This window comes from Megalopta genalis, chromosome 14 (genome assembly GCF_051020955.1).
Source record: "Megalopta genalis isolate 19385.01 chromosome 14, iyMegGena1_principal, whole genome shotgun sequence".
Taxonomy (NCBI): Eukaryota; Metazoa; Arthropoda; class Insecta; order Hymenoptera; family Halictidae; genus Megalopta; species Megalopta genalis.
The window spans coordinates 3,275,374-3,297,353 of NC_135026.1; the positions used below are offsets into that span (position 1 = coordinate 3,275,374).

The 21,980-nt window shown below is 40.2% G+C and overlaps 1 protein-coding gene across 7 annotated transcripts in view; it reads left to right on the plus strand.

Annotated features, from left to right (window-relative positions):
• Fas3 (fasciclin 3) overlaps positions 1-21,980 on the plus strand; it is a 626,467-nt gene that overhangs the window by 601,288 nt on the left and 3,199 nt on the right. For 6 of the 7 annotated variants that reach the window (XM_076526397.1, XM_076526399.1, XM_076526396.1 and 3 more), the window contains 3 exons: positions 16,245-16,275; positions 17,464-17,544; positions 20,486-20,654. In XM_076526397.1, coding sequence (XP_076382512.1) covers positions 16,245-16,275; positions 17,464-17,544; positions 20,486-20,654 — 281 coding nt within the window. Of the gene's footprint in view, positions 1-3,511; positions 15,726-16,244; positions 16,276-17,463; positions 17,545-20,485; positions 20,655-21,980 lie in introns of those variants that run through there. The other variant, XM_076526400.1, reaches the window with a different exon arrangement.

Below are 21,980 nucleotides of genomic sequence, written 5' to 3' on the forward strand. Positions count from 1 at the left end.
TTGCGATCGCACAAAGCCGCCGGGAAATAAAATCCCGGCGAGAGCGGGTATAATGTTAACGTCGAGCCCCGCGGATCAATTCCGGTGGCGATCGATCTCCACGCTTCTCTCCGATGTTTTCCGTTCATTTTTTTTCTTTTTTCCTCTTTTTTTGTTCCATTTCACTCGAGCCTGCCTCGTCGCACGAACGCCGGTGGGAGGAAAAAAGGGGAGCGGTGAACAAAAAAAAACGCGGGACTCGCGTCGCGGCACCAATGAGCAAATCAAAATTTCATTGTTCGAAATGATCCGTTTATCGGCTCGGCGGCTTTTCCGCGAAAAAAATGTCGCCACGGACGATTCTTGTTCGCCAGCGATTATTTGTTTCGTCGATTTAATGGTTGATCAAGCTGATGGACAGATCGAGGCGGTTCAAAGGGAATGGCAAAACTTCGATAGATGGACTCGCTATTGTTTCCTGTAAATTGCGGATTTGTTGTTATTAAATATAACAACGATGATAATAATAATAGTAATAATATAAAAGGATAAATGACAGTTCGAAAGTAGAAAAGATTTTCATAGAATTGTAAATTAATTGAAAATTGCTGTTGATTGAAAAACAATATCAATTATATCATAATACGTCGAACTCCATCTTTGTTATACGGTAAAAACATTAAAATTTTTGAGAAAAATGCGAGTGTCATTTGTAATTTCATTCGTCGATTTTTCTAGACTTATTTCTTCAGGGTCCAGTTAATCCCTTGTGATAGTGCGTTGAATGGACTGTCATCTAATTTCTCGCTCGTCAAATATGCATTAACACGTTCGGGCGAGCACGTGGCCAAAGGAAAAGTTCGACGTCGGGATTTTACGATCGCGGCCATTTGAAATTCTAATCGCGCCGCGTACGTTCGTTTTACAGTCGATTGTATGAAATCTAATGGAAACGTGATCGTTAACGTCACCGCGCAGGAATTCGTCTCGATCGATTTTTCTGCTGAAGAACAGTTGACGAGCCGTCGAGATTGAACAATTGATCATTTCTCTCGAGAAAATATAGTACAACAACGAACGTGTCCGAGGAGCGAATATTTAATCGGACTGAATTTCATGAATTATAACAAGACAATTAAATCCGTACGATTTCTAACGGAAATAGACAAGTAAAATTAATCGTGGCAACGTTTTCATCATATTTACAGTTGTTGACATTTTTATGAAAATATGAGAGCGATAGATGATGCAACTTTTGCAAGAAACATCGACGAAACCGCTGCGACGAAACGACGATGCGATTCTTCGAGCGATTCGAAGCAACTTTTTCCTTTACGAGGTTTCTCTACATGACTCCGTTCGCAAGTTATCGACGGAGAACGCTGGCCGAACCGTGAACTAGCGCGGCCGACGCCCCGCCCTCGCGGCAGACGCCCCGCACTAGCGGCCGGTACAGCGTCGAGCGCGCTACCGCGAGGGCGGGGCGTCGCCGTGCACGTTCTCCCATTGGCGCGAGTTTTTCGTTGATAACTCGTTAACGGGGCGACGTAGAAAGTTTTCGCAAAGGAAGAAGTTTCTTAGAATCGCTCGAGGAATCGCCTCGTCGTTTCTGGACGCAGCCAAAAATTCTTGGATACTCTCTATCATCCGTACGTCGGTTATTCGTGCAAGAATTTAAAGGTGTCATCTGCAGGAAGAAATAACTCGCTGTTTAGTTTCCGTTCGCAAACGATTTCAATTCGGCGCGCGTTGTTTCGCAGTCCGTTCGATACGCTCGCGAAACTATGACAAACTCGTCGTTCTCATTTCGAACGGAATTCAATTCGCCGAGAGAGATCGCAACTTTCTCGGAGTTTAACGACCGTTCCGCCGGAAACGGGACGAAGCGGCGACGCACGGAAAAGAGAACCGAAAGCTTCGTCGTACTGTTTGAGTTCCGACACGCCCACCTCTGCGAGCAAAGAACGTCTTCGTTAGCGACAAGCAACGACAACCAATCGGCGAAGGCAAGTGTGGTGAGATTCGTTCGAACGCGAGCCGTTCGAATCGTTCCCGGACGAAGTAACGACCAGCTCTGTCCCGCACTCCCCCACCCCTCCACCCCCCTTAGATCTCTTAGATCGTTCAAGCATGCTCGTTATCGTCCCCTAGAGTCCGCCAAGTGTCCAAACGATCCCGAACTATCCGAGAACACACGGTATATACATATATCTCAGTGTTGTTAGTCGACAAATTAGATCTGTTTTTTGCGTGTTTCAAATTTATCGCCCACGTTCACGTTTCGCTCTCACGTCTACCTATGCTTGGATTTATGAAGCTCTCTGTATCGTTTAGTGCGATGAATTGCCTGTGAATGTGTTATGATTATTAATCTGATGATCGATCGATCGATCGATCGTACGATCGATCGAACGCAAACGCCCGAGTCACGCGGTCGCCGAAAAACCGGAATCTGTCGACGAACGCGTTTCGATCGCGAACGACGTCAAACGGCTTCGTTAGTTCTTGCCGGGTCACGCCGTTTTTAACGAGCCCGCGAAAAACTGGCCGTGACACGTGCGTGATTAATCGGGATTCTTGGTAACCGGACCGCTTTTTATTCGACGCGTGACTACGCGCGCCTATGCAAAACAACTATCGTTAAAATGTACGCGACGCTTCATTAGCTAGGTGAAAAGACCGACGTAAGAAGCGGTGGAAGTCTACGAACGCGTAACTGAAAGCTTCGCTCGAAGCATATCCGCCGGTATTATTCGTTAGATTTGCGTAGAAATGGAGTCCCAGAACTGTCGTTGCAGTCGGAAATTTCTCGAAGAGAGCGGCAAGAGATTCTTCAGGCGATTTTAAGCAACTTTTTCCTTTACGAAAATTCTCTATGCGGCTCCGTTTGCTAGTTATCGACGAAGAACGCGGGCCGGTCGAGGAACTAGCGTGGCCGACGCCCCGCCCTCGCGGCAGACGCACGGCCCATGCGGCCGACGCCCCACCCTCGCGGCCAGTACAGCGCCGAGCGCGCCACCGCGAGGGCGGGGTGCCGGCCGCGCGCGTTCCCCCATTGGCCGTTGATAACTCGTGAACGAAGCCGCGTAGAGAATTTTCGTAAAGGAAAAAGTTGCTTTGAATCGCTCGTAGAATCGATTCGTTGTTTTTGAATGCAACGAAAATTCTTGGACACCCTATTGCCCGGTCATCAGTTATTCGTGCAAGAATTTAGAAGCGTGTTATCGTACAGCAATGTTCCAAAGTGTTTCACGGTCGCTATAAAATCGGCAACAGCGTTCGACTCGCGCGTTCGCGGACCTTCGGACCCCGCATCGCACGTCCCCAAAAAAACAATAATCGAGATCCGACGGATCTCTGTCCGCTTCGCAAGCATCTAACAACAACGATTTGAGCAAAAAAAAAAGAACAGCTGAGAAAGATCGCGAAACCGTTGAACAAAAACAAAAAAAAAACAAACAAAAAAAGCCGAAGAAATCCACACACCCACACACACTTTTGCCTTGACCGATCGTGGCGTTGCTTGTTGCAGCGAGGCGTCGGGGCGACGAGGAGGCTGCGAGCGGTGTCGGCGCCGGAAGCGAGGCGCACATCACACCCGGGGACGAGGACGAAGAGGATCACGAGGACCCGCGCATCATCGACGAGAAGATACCGCAGGGCGGCCAGGAGAATCCGATACACGCGAGCAACGAATACGTGAACGGCCGCGCGGACCTCAAGGAGCCGAACAACAAGGACGAGAAAACGGATACGCCCGTTTAAGAACGGACCAGGCGACCACGACGTTCGTCCGCGCGTTCTCTCCGACGCGGGAATGAGCCGTCGCCGTGCCGCACCGGTCCCCGCGAGACCCCTTTGCGCCATTCTAAAAAAGAGCCGCCGTTCTTACGCTCGATGCGTTTCTTCGAGGCCGCGGATCGTCCGCAGGCTGCCGATGTTCGCGCGACGGACGCGAGCGAAAACGTCGAGGTTAAATCGAAAATACGAAAAGTATCAAAATAGAAAGTATAAAAAGCATATAAATAGAGAAAGTATAAAATGTATAAAAATAGCAAGGTTATTTAAAAAAGAAAAAGAAATAATAATAATAATAACCAAGAATCGAAGCTCTAACAAGTTCAGAATTTCGTGTTGAAGCGTAAGAGCATCCGCAGTCTGGCGACAACTCGACCGATTCTTTTTATAAATAACAGTTCTGTTTTATTTATTCACGCAATATATTGTAGCGACATGCTGCGATAGCCTAATTGGAAGGCCGAGACGTATCCTTCGCCTTAGATCTTAAATATTGTTTAGTATTTATTCCAGCGTTTCAGACACTGTCTTTCCGTTACATTTCATAGTTAATGTAAACGAGTTCGCTGATATCTCGGAGTCTCTCGGTTTTGTCTTAGCATTTAACTACTGCGAAGAGACGCGTAGAGTTCTCGCGCGACAAGTAGGCGCCTTCGTGTTCGCGTTCCCCCACCGGCCGTCCCACTGCCGCGGCCGATGGCTGCGGTGGTGGGGCGGCCTCGCTAGCGACCGCCGCCGGTTTCCGCCGACGGCGGCCGACGGCTACGGCGAGTGGGGGAACGCAACCGCGGAGGCGCCTACTTGTCGCGCGCGGACTATACACGAGTCTCCACACGGTTGAGGTTATTTTCAAGAACCGCGGCACGTTCGGCGGATATTTCGACGCAGACATGTCTGCGATTTTGCAGAGCGATTTATCGCCTAAAAATCCATAGAAGCAGGGGAGATCCACGATCGAATTTTCAAGAGTCCAGCTTCGGAAGAAACACGAGCATCGAGACATATCAATCTCTCTCAAAACAGCGGCCAATTAAAAATCGAAAAAAAAAGAAAAGAACCGACGATTATTCGGCAGATCGGCGCAAAGGCGTGTTCGGGACCGATGATCGCGAGGATCGCGGAGTCCTCGCGTGATCCTGCCGCCTCGAATCTCAGCTAGTTTAAGACAGACGGTTACGTAATTAATTTATTCGAAACTCGACAGGAGCGCCCGGTCGTCCTCGGGGGGCGCGAGCGAAACGAAAACGAGGCGAGATGAAAGCGAGAGAGGACACACGCTAAACGAAACGAGAAAGTAAATTTCGTTCGATCCGATTCCCCCCACCCCTGGTTCGCGAGCCCTTATTTTTCTACGATTTTTCGTCTCTTCGAATGGCAGCTGTTCGTAGCCCGGATTATATGTAAATCGCGTCGATCAGCCGGCGATCGACGCGACGATCGATTGGGCCCCGACGATCCTCGAGAACCGCGGCCGTAAGACCGCGCGTGTTCAACACGTTCGCCAGCGGCGGAGAGTTTTGTAAATAGGAGGCACGCTCTCGGGGCGACGCCGATGCGCCGCGTCGCCCGTTTTCTTCTTCTCGCGCGAACACCGAGATCGAGATTATTATTATTATACCACACACACACACATACACATATACACACACCACTAACACACGACTGCACGTCGCAGGGTCCCCGGTCCGATCGTGGACCGCCCAGCGATCCGTTGGATCACGGCTGTCACGTCTAACGATGACCCGGATCCGGCGGCGATCGATGGATCGGGGAGCCGCATGATCGCTAAGGTATATCGTTTAAGTAACACGTGTTTACCAGCTGTCCTTAAAATGTATTATGCTAGGAGGGAAGGAGCAGTCCATTCTTGGGCTGCGAGCCACCGAGATCTATAGATCTTGTGCGCGGTGAAACGCAAGAAAAATCGATTCAGCGAGAGGGACATTTATTGGTTTTACGAGGTTTTATGAGGTTTTACGAGGTTTGAGAATGTTTGACGAGGTTTGAGAACGTTTGACGAGGCCCGGAAGCTTCTCTGTGAAACTCTGACGCGCCTTCGTGGATAATTAATCGGTATACGATCTTATAGAGTTGTAAGTTTTCCTGTGTGAAAGGCAGCTTTCGATTTGACAGAGCTTGACGGAGTTTGACGAAGTGTGAAAGCTTCTTTGGAAAACTTAGAAGTCGTTTTATCGATCGCTAGACGGCGTACGATTTTCTGAAGTAGGAAATTCGATGTGTGAAAAGCAGCTTTCGATTCGACGATGTTTGACGGAGTTTAACGAAGTTTGACGAAGTGTAAGAGCTTTTTTTAGGAACTTTGAAGTCGTTGTTTCGATCACTGGTCAGCATACGATCTTCTAAAGTTGTAAGCTCGATGTATAAAAAGCAGCTTTCAATTTGACGAAGTTTGACAGAGTTCGTCGAAGTTGGAAAGCTTCTTTGTGGAACTCGGAAGTCGGTAAACAATTTTCTGAAGTTGTAAATTCGACGTACAAAAAGCAGCTTTTCATTTGATGAGGTTTGAAAGAGTTTGACGATGTTCCAAAGTTTCTTCGTGCCGCTCAAAAGAGGATTTATAGATCACTGATCAATTAACAATTTTCGAATATTAATATATCGAAAGCAGCTTCGAATTTGACGAAGTTTGACCAAGTTTGACGAAGTTTGGCGAAGTTTGACAAAGTTTGACAGAATTTCTCGAAATTCGCAAGCTTCAATACGGCCCCAGGTTCCTCCTAATCGATGCCCGATCGTTTCTACTCGCACAAACGGTTCCGTTTGCGTTTCATCGTGCGCGGATCGTCTCGAGATTCGACATCGCGAATCCGCGCGAAAGAACAAGGCTCGCGGCGACGATTAAACGAGATTTAATTAAGCGAACACGGGAGGACGAACCGGTTCTCTCGCCGTGAGAATAAAAAAAAGAAAAAAAGAAAAAGAAACTCACGTTATAACGCGAACAAATCAAATTTTGTAGTCGAGGTTTTTTCTAAAAATAATCGCGGACACGTCGATGTCCTGGGTATGGGGATGGGGAGAGATGAAACAAAATATCGTAGATCGCGGTTGCACGTCCAGTTCCGCTGGCCAGCGACGATATTATTGACGGAAAGTCTCGTACTTTTGCAATTAACGTTCCACCGTCATCGAAGACATCAATTTTTTGTTGACTTGATTCTGCGATTTTTTGCAGTATATTATATTATATTAAATATAATGTATAATATAATGTATGATATAATATATAATATAATACATATATAATATATTATATAATAAATGATATAATATTTATTATATAATGTATGATATAATATAATATATAATATATACAATACAATATATGATATAATATATTATATAATATATAATATAATATATGTATTATATATTTTTTATTCACCGTCCGTAGTTCTTTTTAAATTCACCAGCCTGCGTTCAACGAAGTTTAAAAAACGAACGAAATCGTCGCCGAAATCAGCGAAGCGTTTTGCAAAATGAAAATCTGTAATTTGTAAAATCAAAGTCGACGTGTGGAACGTGGAAAATTCGCGAAGAAATGTGACCGTCGCTGGGGAAAAACGCGCGGCACGTGCAGCCGCCAGGAAAAACTCAATTAAATATCGCGCCGTCGCCACGTTCGAAGACAAACGAACAACATTCCACGATGTAGCTTTCGGTTCGCGGCCGGGTCTTTTCGTTTCCCATCGGAACGCGCGCGCGCGCGCGATCGCGGCGTTGCCTTTTTTTGTAATTTAAAGCGTTTCTCGGACAGTATTATTTTTACACCGGAGCTCTCAGCTCCCGGAATCTGTGGCCGGCGTCCAATCGAAAACGGTCGCGCCGGCGCCGATTTTTTCGGCGCCGCGGCCGCCGACCCGCGGACATTTTTTCCGCGCGATACATTTCAAGACACCGTGCATGTAGCGTTAACCCTTCGAGTTCTGCCAGCTCGGAAGCACATCGAATAAAAAAAAAATCAACGCGAATTTTTATGCCATTCTATCGAGCAGCGAGAAAGCTGGATTTTACAGAATTTTTTAAGGGTAGAAACGATTTTTTCACGGTCGATGAGTGATTTTATACGGGCAAATTAGAAGCGTTCTTTTTACGAGCGAGGAGAAGATTTCGGGGAGAAACGAAGGGTTAACGGGAAGTTAGATCGACCCTCTTGCAGACTATTTCCATTAATTCGCCGTTGAATCGCGAGCCACTTTTAGTCAGAGCTGCAGCCATCCGAGCACCCTTTTTTATATCTCGAAACAAAAAGACGAAGACTGGAAACATTCCAACGGATACCAAGACTTTTTACCGGACGAGCAGTTTTATAGAACGAATTTTACAAATTTATCGAACGTCGTACGACCAAGACACCATTCCTCGAACACTATATTCTAATGTTTTATATCGCGGCAATTCGTTGGACCGTCGACGTGACCGCGTTTTGACTAACGGAGAACGAACGATCGATACCAGAACGATTACCAATTCAATCCATAATTGCCATGCTTCGGTTCAACGTTCTTCCATGGTATGTGCTTCTATTCGAGAGACATTGAATTGTAAATGGGTTCAGATGTGAGATACTTTCTCACGTGAACTGCGTGTTTATTCGGACAGTTTCAATTGGAATGGATTTTGTGCGAGCCAAGAATTGTCTGCATTTACAAGATTAAAATTGTCTGAATCTATAGCAAGATTAAAATTATCTGCGTTTATAGCAAGATTAAAATTGTTGGTATTTATAGCGAGATTAAAGTCGTCTGAAATCAGTGCAAGATAAAAATTATTGGGATTTATACCAAGATTAAAATTGTCTGATTCTAGAGCAAGAACAAAATTGTCTGAATCTAGAGCAAGATTAAAATGGCCTGCATTTATAACAAGATTAAAATTGTCTGAACGTATATATAGCAAGATTAGAATTTCCTCAATTTATAGCAAGGACAAAATTGTTTAAATCTAGAGCAAGATTTAAATGGTCTGAATCTATAACCAGATTAAAGTTGTCTGAAATCAGTTTGAAATGCAAATTATTAGCATTTATACCAAGATTAAAATTATCTGATTCTAAAGCAAGGACAAAAATGTCTGAATCTAGAGCAAGATTAAAATTGATCTGCATTTATAACAAGACTGAAATTGTCTGAACGTATAGCAAGATTATAATTGCCTCAATTTATAGCAAGAACGAAATTGTCTGAATCTAGAGCAAGATCAAAATGGTCTGCATCTGTAATAACATTAAAATTGTCTGAAATCAGTGCGAGATATAAATTATTAGCATTTATACCAAGATTAAAATTGTCTGATTCTAGAGCAAGAACAAAATTGTCTAAATCTAGAGCAAGATCAAAATGGTCTGCATCTGTAATAACATTAAAATTGTCTGAAATCAGTACGAGATATAAATTATTAGCATTTATACCAAGATTAAAATTGTCTGATTCTAGAGCAAGAACAAAATTGTCTGAATCTAGAGCAAGATTAAAATGGCCTGCATCTCTAACAATATTACAATTATCTGACTGTATAGCAAGATTAAAATTGCCTCAATCTATAGCAAGAACAAAATTGTCTGAATTTAGAGCAAAAACAAAATAGTCTCAATCTAGGGCAAGATTAAAATGGTCTGCATCCATAACTACATTAAAATTGTCTGAATCTAGAGCAAGATTAAAATGGCCTGCATTTATAACAAGATTAAAATTGTCTGAACGTATATATAGCAAGATTAGAATTTCCTCAATTTATAGCAAGGACAAAATTGTTTAAATCTAGAGCAAGATTTAAATGGTCTGAATCTATAACCAGATTAAAGTTGTCTGAAATCAGTTTGAAATGCAAATTATTAGCATTTATACCAAGATTAAAATTATCTGATTCTAAAGCAAGGACAAAAATGTCTGAATCTAGAGCAAGATTAAAATTGATCTGCATTTATAACAAGACTGAAATTGTCTGAACGTATAGCAAGATTATAATTGCCTCAATTTATAGCAAGAACGAAATTGTCTGAATCTAGAGCAAGATCAAAATGGTCTGCATCTGTAATAACATTAAAATTGTCTGAAATCAGTGCGAGATATAAATTATTAGCATTTATACCAAGATTAAAATTGTCTGATTCTAGAGCAAGAACAAAATTGTCTAAATCTAGAGCAAGATCAAAATGGTCTGCATCTGTAATAACATTAAAATTGTCTGAAATCAGTACGAGATATAAATTATTAGCATTTATACCAAGATTAAAATTGTCTGATTCTAGAGCAAGAACAAAATTGTCTGAATCTAGAGCAAGATTAAAATGGCCTGCATCTCTAACAATATTACAATTATCTGACTGTATAGCAAGATTAAAATTGCCTCAATCTATAGCAAGAACAAAATTGTCTGAATTTAGAGCAAAAACAAAATAGTCTCAATCTAGGGCAAGATTAAAATGGTCTGCATCCATAACTACATTAAAATTGTCTGAATCTATAGCAAGATTAAAATTGTCCGAAATCAGTGCAAGATAAAAATCGTTTATAGCATAAAAAAATAAAATAAACAAACCCACAAGAATTGCCAAAACATCGAATCTGACATTTCCGTTTCGTTCTTCCGATAGTCAAAGTGTCACTGTCGACCGTTTCGCTGCCTTGAGGCCAAGTCTGACATTCTCCCTTTCGTTCGCGACGGAAACAGTATTCCCAAGTATTCTCGCTTCATTGGCCCACGACAATGATCGCAAAGGGACGCGTTGCGTTTACCAAATAACCGTCCTACGTCCCGAGACGTCTGTCCTCGAGTGTGTCACGTGTTTCTTCTTTATTTACCTCTTCTTTATTCCATGCACGAGAGACAGAATCGACGGGCCGGATAATTTCATCGTTTTTTGCGACGAAGTTCAATAAAATACTCAACGATCGCAGCCATTTGCGTACACCCGAATGGACGATTGGAAGATTTTTTTACAGTCTTTTTACGTAGAGAAAATATTATTCTGCATCGTTTCATCGTTTCATACAATTGCAAAAATTGTCGAAAAATTTGGAGCAATTTGTTAACTTTATTTTTGCTGATATTTTCTAGAAAACAATTTTGGTAAAATTTTATATTAATCTGCAACGAGAAGATTCCTCGGCTGATTTAAGGAAACTTTTTCCTTTGCGAAAATTTCGTAGGAGGCTCCGTTCACGAGTTATTAACGATAAACGCGGACCAATCGGAGACCGTGGGCGGGGCGAAGACGCGCGGCGGGACGTGGCGCCGTCCGTTTTTCCTCGATAACTCGTTAACGGAGCCACGTAGAACATTCGCGCAAAGGAAAAAGTTGCTCTAAATCATCGGAGCAACCGCCTCGTCGCGTTTTCTTTCGGAAATAACGAAAATTTTGGGACACAGTTCCGTAGACGGAACGAGGGCGAGTAGGTGTAGCGACCGGAATACTTTCTCACGAGAAGCGACCTTCGTAATTTCATTGTCATTCCCGTCGACAATAAGTGTTGTTTGTACTTTTGTACGGGTGATCTTTGCTTAGCCGAGTCCTCGCGGAACGAAACTAAACGAAACCTGAGATACACACACATATACACAGAAGAAGACACAGCCACGCAGGATAATCGACACACGGCGAACAAAGAAAGAAAGAGAATGAAGCAGTTCACGAACGTGGATTACCACGGCGTCGTACGAAAGACTATCGAATCGAATCTTGTAAGAGAATTGTCTGTTCGGTGGATAAGGGAGACGAGCTGGACGACGACAGACGTACGAGACGCGAGATCGATCGGTCGATCATCGATCCCCGTGCGTCCGTCACTCGACGAAACATTTCCGAATTCTGCACATACACTCCTTCACTTTTTCCATATGCGATCGTGTTTTCACTTACAAAGATGGATCGTCCCGTCCGGCGAGTTCCCCGAGATCTCGATCCGATTCCCGTCGATTCGGCTCGGATCGTCAGGGATCGCTCGACGACGCTCTCGCTTGTACCGGCACGGCAGAAAGTATCGAATTAAGAAAATATTCGAATGGGAGCTCGTCGGGTGGAAGACGATCTGAATTACTGCGTGTTGTATATATTAAATATATATATATAAATAAATATATATATAAAAATATAAATATAGTACGAGATTGAATAATAGTAATGAATATAAATATATAAATATATATATATATATTCTGTGTCGGGGGGCACTTGGCTTGCAACTTCGTGAATATTAACTGAATACTTATTTATCCATTTTGCACTCCAATTGCCGTGCGACCTGTCGTTATCCGTGAAATTTTTGAGAGGAAGACTAATTATTATCGGGCAGAGTAAAATAGGGTTACACTTCAGTGTGATTTGAGACGTTCTAAGCGGGGGGAAGGGTGGCGAGAGGAGAGACGAGAAATAACTATAGATGGATATTAAGGAGATATTAAGAGGATCGATTACGTGGATGTATGTTGCCAATTAAGTACTTTGTATCGTGTTCGCGGTGCGGAACGCGTCGCGTGTGGAAAACCGATTGCAGCGGGCTGGACGCGATTATGCGATGCCGGAGGCCAGGGCCGGCTCACTGCCCCCCCCCCTATGGTCCAGCACTTTGCACAATTTTATTTCGCGATGTTTTCTTGAATCTCCTGCCATTTTTATACTAATTTAAAATACAGAACCGACTGCCTAGAGAACCCGCGACCGTACGTGCTCGTTGCATCTCACGCGAATGATCTAATCAAACCAAACGATTCCTGAAGTGATTCGCAGAAACTTTTTCCTTTGCGAAAATGTTCTCCGTCGCTTCGTTGACGAGATATTCAAGCGAGAACGCTGACCAATCGGAGGACGAGTGCGGCTGGCGCCCCGCCCACGACGATACTGCGGTGCCGCGCTTGCTACCGCGCGGACGGTACCGGCCCTCCGATTGGCCCGTTGTTCTCTTCGATAACTCGTGAACGAAACCACGTAGAAGATTTTCGTAAAGGAAAAAGTTGTTCCAAATCGCCTGGGGAATCATAACCTCGACAGGAATCTTCTAGCGTTCTATAGTAATCTAGTTTGTTCGATACTGCGCAGACTTTTTATATTACCACTTTTCTATTATTATTACGAACAGCTCGAACAGGTTTCATGAATTATGGACCCGTGTCGGCGACCACTGCCATGCGCGAAAATCATGTTACGATCGTCAATTATTGCAACGGCATTCTCGCAGAGAGACCTGTCTCCGGCGGAAAGATCAGAATCGCCGACTGATCGAATCGATTGCGTTCTGAATCGATCGATCGAAAAAATTCTCAACGCCATGTCGGCACCGTCCAGCCTGCACAGGCGGCCACCGCGACGAAGCATCGATACGATAATCGATTTACGGGGAGTTTTATGGATATTACGCGTTAATGTACAAAAAAGAAAAAAAAAGAAGAAAAGAGAACACAGAAATTGCTTGCGGTACAGTTTTGAATAATGTTAAGCCACTTATTTCGTAATTGATTTCTATGATTGATTCTAATGCTAATCGATAATTAATTTATACGCGATGATCATGCTGGCGAGTGACTAAACATCGAAACACGCGCTATTCGCACGTTCGCTGTCGCGTTAATTGTGAGAACTATTTTTTAATTACGAGCACTATTTTTTTAATTGGATAAAAAAAGTGGATATAGGGGGGTACTGAATTAGATATTTGATTACATATTTAATTACGTATTTGATTACGAATTTCATTGGATAGTAGGTGTTTAATTAGATATTTAATTAGATATCTGATCAGGTATGTCATTAGATCTTTGGTTAAGTATTCTCTCTCAATCGAATATTTGATTAATTATTCAATCGGGTATTCGATTAATTATTCAATCAAGTATTTCAGTACCCAATCAAGTATTCGTTTAAATATACAATTAGGTATTCAATTAAATATTTCATCAGATATTTGATTAAGTATTCAATCTGGTATTTGATTAATTATTCAATCAGGTATTTGATTAAGTATTCAATCAGGTATTCGATTAATTATTCAATCAGGTATTTAAGTATCCAATCAAGTATTCGTTTAAGTATTTAACTAGGTATTCGATCAAGTATTTAATCAGGTATTTGATTAAATATTTAATCAGGTATTCGATCAGATATTCAATCAGGTATTTCAACTTTCCAGCTTCGAAAAAGAAATGTCAACTTTCCAGCTTCGGTTTTACCGCCGACACGCAAATTCATCGAGATCGATGATAGAGGACAGCGAACGTGCGAAATCGCGAGAAAACTCGTCGAGGTTCTCTCAAGGAACGTGACGCGTTTCGTTCGAGCGATCGGATCCTAGATCCACGGGATCGCCGCCGTTGGTTCCACACATCTTCTTTGTGCATTCGGTTTGTAAATGAAGTATAGTGCGGAAGGCGGGCGCGGGGTTGAAAATTTTTGTAAAACTTCTACTAACACTTTAAGGCGGTTAATATTGTAATATTGTAAGAAGCATGATCGTTGGCCATACAATGGAGTATAAATATTTATATATGTATTATTACCAGGCTAATAATATGTATATTTATGTTAACGTAAGTTTAGGTATTAAATTAACGACCGTAACGACGACTACGGGACGGTGTCGCGGATACCTGAACACGACGGTGTGCGCGTTCTCTGAAACATTTTTAGAAAGTTGTCACAAGACCGATGACAGTTTTATGCGAGCCTTTATGCGAAATTCACGCGGGAGGAGGAAACGTTTATTTTCCCGCGTTCCTTTTCCATTCTCGTTCACGGACGTTTGTTTCGTCGATCGCGACGATCTCGGTCGCGATGATCTTGGTCATGATGATCTTGGTCATGATGACCTCAATACGATGATCTTGATCTTGGCGACGATCACGATGATATTGATCATGATGATCTCAATACGATGGTCTTGATCACTATGGTTTTGATCGCAATGATCTCGATCTTGGTGACGATCATGATAATATTAATCACGATGATCTTGATCTTGGCGACGTTGACGATCATGACGATCTTGATCTTGGCGACGATCACGATAATGTCAATCACGACGATCTAGATCACTATGATCTAGATCACAATGATCTCGATCACGATAATTTCGATTACGATAATCTCGATCACGATAATCTAGACCAGAATGATCTCGATCATGATGATTTTGATTTTGGCGACAATCACGATGATCTCGTTGACAATAATCTCAATCACGATTATTTTGATCACGATGATCTTGATCTTGGCGATGATCACGATGATCTCGATCGCGATGACCTTGATCTTAGCGACGACCATGATGATTTCGATCGCGATGATCTAGATCCTAGCGGCGTCTCCGCACCGACCTTAATAACCCTTGTGTAACGCGGCCCAATGATTGGACAGCATCGCGCGCGAGTACTTTTTAAGAACGTTTCAGAGACCGCCGCTCCGATTACGAGAAACGATTTAACGAGAATTAATAATAAATATACGATTTTAAGAGAATCGCGACGCGAGAAGCGAAGGCGTGATTTTAAGGATCGCGAGAACCGAACGGAGCACAGCCGGTGGTTTCAATGTTATACGGTCGATTTCGATGGAATAGGAGATACATAAATACATACATATGTAACACAAGGAACATGCATCACACGTTAGACAGGACACCGATACGCGTATGTGCGCACAGAAGCGCGCGCGCACACACGTACATACAAACAGAGAGGCGAGAGAGCGCATGTACACGGGAACACGACGGATGGATAAAACGAACAAGATGATAACCAATACCGAGACGAACATGAACATTTTGTATCTGTACTTGTAGATACAAACGCAATAGGCAAGAGTAAATCTAATTAAGAATTCAAATGAAGTTAATATATAGAGAGCTGTATGTAATTAACTGTAAGTTCATTCATCGCTATGATATTATACTTAGGTATTATATGATTTTTGAAATAAAACATTTGTTTTAAATACAGACGAACGTACACGAGGAAATCTGCCTTACCGACGTTTCACCTCCTTCCATACCGAAATCTTGTTCTCCCAATTTCTGGTATTTAATTTCTATTTAATTTAATTTTCATCGATTCATTGATCCTTACGTTTCAATGGCGATCGAAAATTCGAAAATGTCGATAAATATAAAATATTAATATAAATATTATTTTTATTTTTATTATAAATATGAATATAATATTAATATAATTATAATTAATATAATATTATATTATATTATAATAATTATTATTATATATTATAATATTATATTATAATTAATTAATATATAATATAATATTATAATAATAATTATTATTATATACTATAATATTATATTATAATTATAATTAATATAATATATTTCTTTCATATTTTCTAATAATTATAATATTTACTTTTATATTTTCTATTAATTATTGATATTATTAAATAATTATAATCTAATTTTAAGCAGCACGATTAAAGATGGCCTCTGTTTTCTCGCCGTTTTTTTCAGGTAGCACAACAACTAGAAACCTCGGCGAGTCGTGAGTACACGTTCATTTTCCTCCAGGTGTTTTCGTAGTGGATCTCTGGTAGCACATTGCACTACTATACTATATACATATTGGTGTTACGATTATTCTTCTCCGAGTCCCGTAACTAATACACTTATTTCTCTGCCAGCGCGCTTCACAGTAGAACAGTATCGAGCAGCTTGGCGAATTATCTTTTCGTGCGGACAGTATAGGGGAATAATAATAATAATAATTTTGTTTTTCGTGGCGCGGATGTCTCCCAGTAATATAAAATGCTCCGATATTTTCTTGTGCGTCTAACGGTAGCGCTTTTTATAATCGGACTTACGCACTCGTGGGAAAATCGTGTAGTTGCAATTTCAAATGATTTGAAGAATTAAAAGAATTTTAGAATTTCAACGTATTCGTTTCTGATCGAGTAATTATTAATTAAAAAAAAGAAATAGTGAGAAGAGATCGAGTGAATTTTAACATATTAATATATTTTGGTGTAATTTAGTAAAATTGTTACAGCAAGGAAAGAGTAGAAATATTTAAAAAATGTTAACGTATTAATGTATTGTTTTTTATTTAGTAAAATTATTACAGAAAGAAAAGAGTAGAAATATTTAAAAAATTTGAAAGTATTAATTTATTATTTTTAATTTAGTAAAATTATTACAGAAAGAAAAGAGTAGAAATATTAAAAAAATTTTAACATACTAATGTATTATTTTCAATTTAGTCAAATTATTACAGACAGAAAAATAATAGAGAGATTAAAATTAAATACATGCAAATTAAAATAGTAGAGATATTAAAAAATTGAATATTTGTAAAAATATGTATGCAATTTAACATACTAGGAAGAACAAAGGAACTAAAAATTTATAAATAGTCACAGTTTAAAATAGAAAGTTCCAAAAAATATACAAATGTCACTTTTGCTCCAAAATTCACAGTCTACTCACAAAAATTAAATTAAATCGATCAGCCAGCAAATCCAAAACTCTGATAAAAATTCACGTTCAAATAAAAATGAAGAAAGAAATCGTGCATTCGATTCCTTCTAAAATAAAAAAACAGAAAAGTACAAAAATATTTAAAAAATATTTTACAAAGTCTGCTCGAAAATCTGCAAAAAATTTGGAGGGGGGGTGCGATTCCAGCGAGACTCGTTTCCGACTCGTCTATTGCACACAGCTGACGAATTTTCAGAGACGATGCGGAGCCAGCAGTGAGTGTTAGTCTCCTTCGTTATGAGAAATCAAACACCCCAGACAATATCGATACGCAAAGGCAAGCCTGTTTTACTTCTTTCTCTCGAACAAAAAAAAAATATCAAAAGAATGCCATCAAGCTTTCATCGGTGTCAACGTCGTTGTATCATCATGGGAAATACCGAGTCAAATTTTAACCAGCTTGCGCGCACAGGTTTCGATTCGCATTGTGTTAATGTTTTATGATGTTGCTATTCGTGTTTCTACTAATTAATTATAATTAATCGTTCATGTTCCACGAGCTTGAAGTTCATGGAAAAACGTATAGTTGATCATCGAACCAGAGAATCGTTTTCGTCAACTTTTCCAACAATTTACAGGCCTTAGCAGAAATTGGTTTGTGCAAACATGGGACAGCAAACGTGAATTTTTTAATCTGGCCTGATTAAATTTAGTAGTCCTGAAATTAGAACATTCATATTCATTAGTAGAGTTATTTTTTTTATTTTTTTATAGTCAAACAGTTCCATTCAAAATTGGTTTGTGCAAACATGTGGCAGCAATCGTGAATTTTTTAATCTGGATTGATTAAATTTAGTAGTCCTGAAATTACAATATTGATATTCATTGGTAGAATTAGTTTTTTTATTTTTTTTATAGTCAAACAATTCCATTAAAAATTGGTTTGTGCAAACATGTGACAGCAAACATGAATTTCTAAACTTCAATTGATTAAATTTAGCATTCCTGAAGATAAAATATTGATATTCATTGCTAGAATTGTTGCATTGATTTATTAACAGTCAAACAGACCCACCAAAAATTGGTTTGTGCAAATATCTGACAGAAAACATGAATTTCTGAATCTAGAATCATTAAATTTAGCATATATCAAATGAGAATATTGATATTCATTGCTAGAATAATTTTTTTGATCTTTTAACAGTCAAGAAGTCTCACCAAAAATTTGTTTGTGCAAACATGTGACAGCAAACATGAATTTCTGAACCTGGAATTATTAAATTTAGCATATCTCAAACGAGAATATTGATATTCATTGCTAGAACTACTCCTTCAACTTTTTAACAGTTCATAAGCCCTGGCAAAAATTAGTTTGCGCAAACATACTCCAACAAAACTGAATTTCCAAACCCAGATGAATTAAATTTAGCATTTCTGAGAATAAAATATTGATATTCATTGCTAGAATTATTCCTTCGATTTTTTAACAGTCTATAAGCCTTAGTAAAAATTGGTTTACGCAAACATACCCCAACAAAATTGAATTTCCAAACCCAGATTAATTAAATCTAGCATTTCTGAAAATAAAACATTGATATACATTGCTAGAACTATTTCCACGATTTTTTAAACCCTGTTAAAAATTGGTTTGCGCAAACCCACGCCAACAAAACTGAATTTCCAAACTCAGATTAATTAAATCTAGCATTTCTGAAAATAAAACATTGATTTACATTACTAGAACTATTTCCTCGATTTTTTAAACCCTATTAAAAATTTGTTTGCGCAAACCCACACCAACAAATCTGAATTTCTAAACCCAGATTAATTAAATCTAGCATTTCTGCAAATAAAACATTGATATACATTGCTGGAACCATTTCCTCGATTTTTTAAACCCTGTTAAAAATAGGTTTGCGCAAACATACTCCAACAAAACTGAATTCCCAACAGCAAACGAATCAAGCACTTCCATTGCATCGTTCGTCGCCCAATCATTTTCCGCCGATTTCCCAAGAATCGTACAATTAATCTGAACTCGCGACCGTCGGCTGAACTTTAAAAATCGTCCGCGAGAGTCGTCGACGCGGCGATCTATTTTCCCAGAACGTAACTACGTCACCGCGCTTAACCGGTGCCCCGGTGAAATTATTCCGTACGCGACGTCAACCGTATCGCGGCTTCGAGTTATGCTAATCAAATGGATCCCGATCCGCGCGAGAAAAAGCCGCGGTGTCGGAGCGTGATTCAAAACAATGCCAGTCCGTGCGCGGGAATTTAATGCAGTGACTGGTGCATATACGACACCTGTCTTCGTTACCATTAATCTCCGTTTCTTTGGCCGCGTTTTTAATCTTTCTCTTCTCGCTTGTTGCCCGGCTCGTTCCGCGGCAAATTGGTGCTCACTCGTTGAAACGTTTCAATCGTCGTCGCGCGATCGCTTCGGCGGTGCAAGAGAAAAAAAAATCGCGTGCACTTGTCCACGTTGAAATTGTCGGGCCGCGATGTTCGCGGTGAAAAATCGGCCGGCGGGGAAAAAACGCGAGCCGTGATATCACGCGACGACCGCTGAAACGTCTAATCAACCTTGTCGTAACCGATAATCGTGGGAACCTCGAAGCGGACCGGTTTTACCGTCGCGAAATCGTTCGAGAAAAAAGAAGCCCCGAGAAAATATAACGATTTTGCATGTGTGATCGTGATGTCTTAATTCGACTACCGATTCGATTTCGTTCGATCGGCGTCGGCTATTGTTTTCGCTCTTCAGCGTCAGGAAATTTGCTCGTGGAAACAATAATTTCGGTTCGCTTAATTAATCAATTTGCTAATCGCTTCGCCGCTTCGCTTTCCGTCGCACGTCGCCAAACACTTTCCCTGCGAAAAATCTTCTTTCATTGTCCATTAATTATACGGTTTGCTTCGGTTTGCGATTTTGTTTAAATAATTCCTTGATTTTGTTGCTTAACTAATATTTCACGATATTTAAAAATTGTCTATTTCTATTAATTGCAATTTTAATCAATCGCTTAAATTCGAATAAATTTAGATTCAGATGTTGAAATTCCTTTTTTTTTTTATTTTAAATAAATTTATATATTTATATATAAATTTTTATATATATATTAAATAATTTTTCGCGCAGTCGCGACGATATTCGAGCGAATCGTGTTTACTTCGTGCATTTCCTTTTCTCGAGTTTCAAAGCATCTACGATCGCGACTGCGATTCGTTGAGAAGGTGGCGGCGCGTTTCGCTGAAAGATACTTTTGTTTTGGCAGGAGCGACACAGAAAGCGCCGGAAGGTACTCCAGAACGGAAGTTGACGGATCTCGTGGAGAACGAAAACCGAAAATCAGCTTCTCGAGGCTCTTCAAACGCAACAAGGACAAAGTCTCTGGCGCTGACACCGACACCATGAGAACTATCGTCACTGTCGACGATGAAAAGGTATCGCCACCGAAAGGATACTGTTTTGAAGCTGGAATTTCAAGCTTTAGTTTAAGCTGAGTTTCATAAAAAATGCTTCATAAAAATATATCTTAAAATTGAGTAAATTCGACTTTCAAATCGAGCCATTCTTTTGCGAAACAGTAATCTAGATTTTGCGAATCTTTGGAATGTTCTCGCAATTCTCATTTAAAGTAATCTACCCTGATTTAAAGCTGATATTTTAAGCTTTAGTTTAAGCTAAGTAGCATCAAAAATACTTCATAAAAATACACCTCAAAATTGAGTCAAAGTTGCCTTTAAAAACGAGTCATTTTTCTGCGGAACAGTAGTCTAGATTTTGCACATTTTTGGAATGTTCTCGCCATTCCCATTTGAAATAATCAACCCTGTTTTAAAGATGGAATTTCAAGCTTTAGTTTATGCTAAGTTGCATTAAAAATGCTTTATAAAAATATAACTTAAAATTAGTTCAAATTTTTCCTTTAATGACGAGACATTTTCCTTCGAAACAGTAGACCAGATTTTTTTAATTTTCTCGTGACATTCATTTAAAATAATATACCACAGGTTTCAAAACACACATTTCAAGTTTCATTTTAAGCTACATTGCATTTAAAAAGTTCTATAAAAATGCAACTTTAAATTGGTTTAATCTTTCCCTATAAAATTAAGTCTTTTTTCTTCGAGACAACAGTTTGGTCCATTCGATGGTTCGAAATGTCTTTATAGTTGTTTCATAAAATAATCGACCCTGTTTCTAAACTGACACTTCAAGCTTTAATTTAAGCTACATTGCATTAAAAAAACTGCCACGAGAACACAATTAAAAATTAGTTCAAAATTTCCCCTTAAAATCGAGTCATTTTCCTTCGAAACAGTGGTCTCCATTTTTCGAATTTTTGGAATGTTCTCGCGACATTCAATTAAAATAATCTATCAGCTTTTAAAACCGACACTTCAAGCTTCAATTTAAGCTGCATCGCATTATAAATCTCCCACGACAACACAACTAAAAATTAATTCAAAACATCCCCACAAAATCGAGTCACATTTTGTCATCGTTGCACCAAAATCGTCCTGAAAACGATTGCACCGCAATTCCCAAATACACTAAACAATAAAACACAAAAAAAGAGTATTAAAATACGATTGCACTATTTCCATCTGATTAAAACGCTTCGCAAACGTAGCGCACAATTTTCCTCTCGCATAATCTAATAACAACATTCCGATGGGCAAAAACCGAGCGGTTTCAAGCTCTTCAAAAAATTCGCATAATTTTGGATCGGAAATAAAAAGCAGTAAAAATACGCTGGCGCCGAA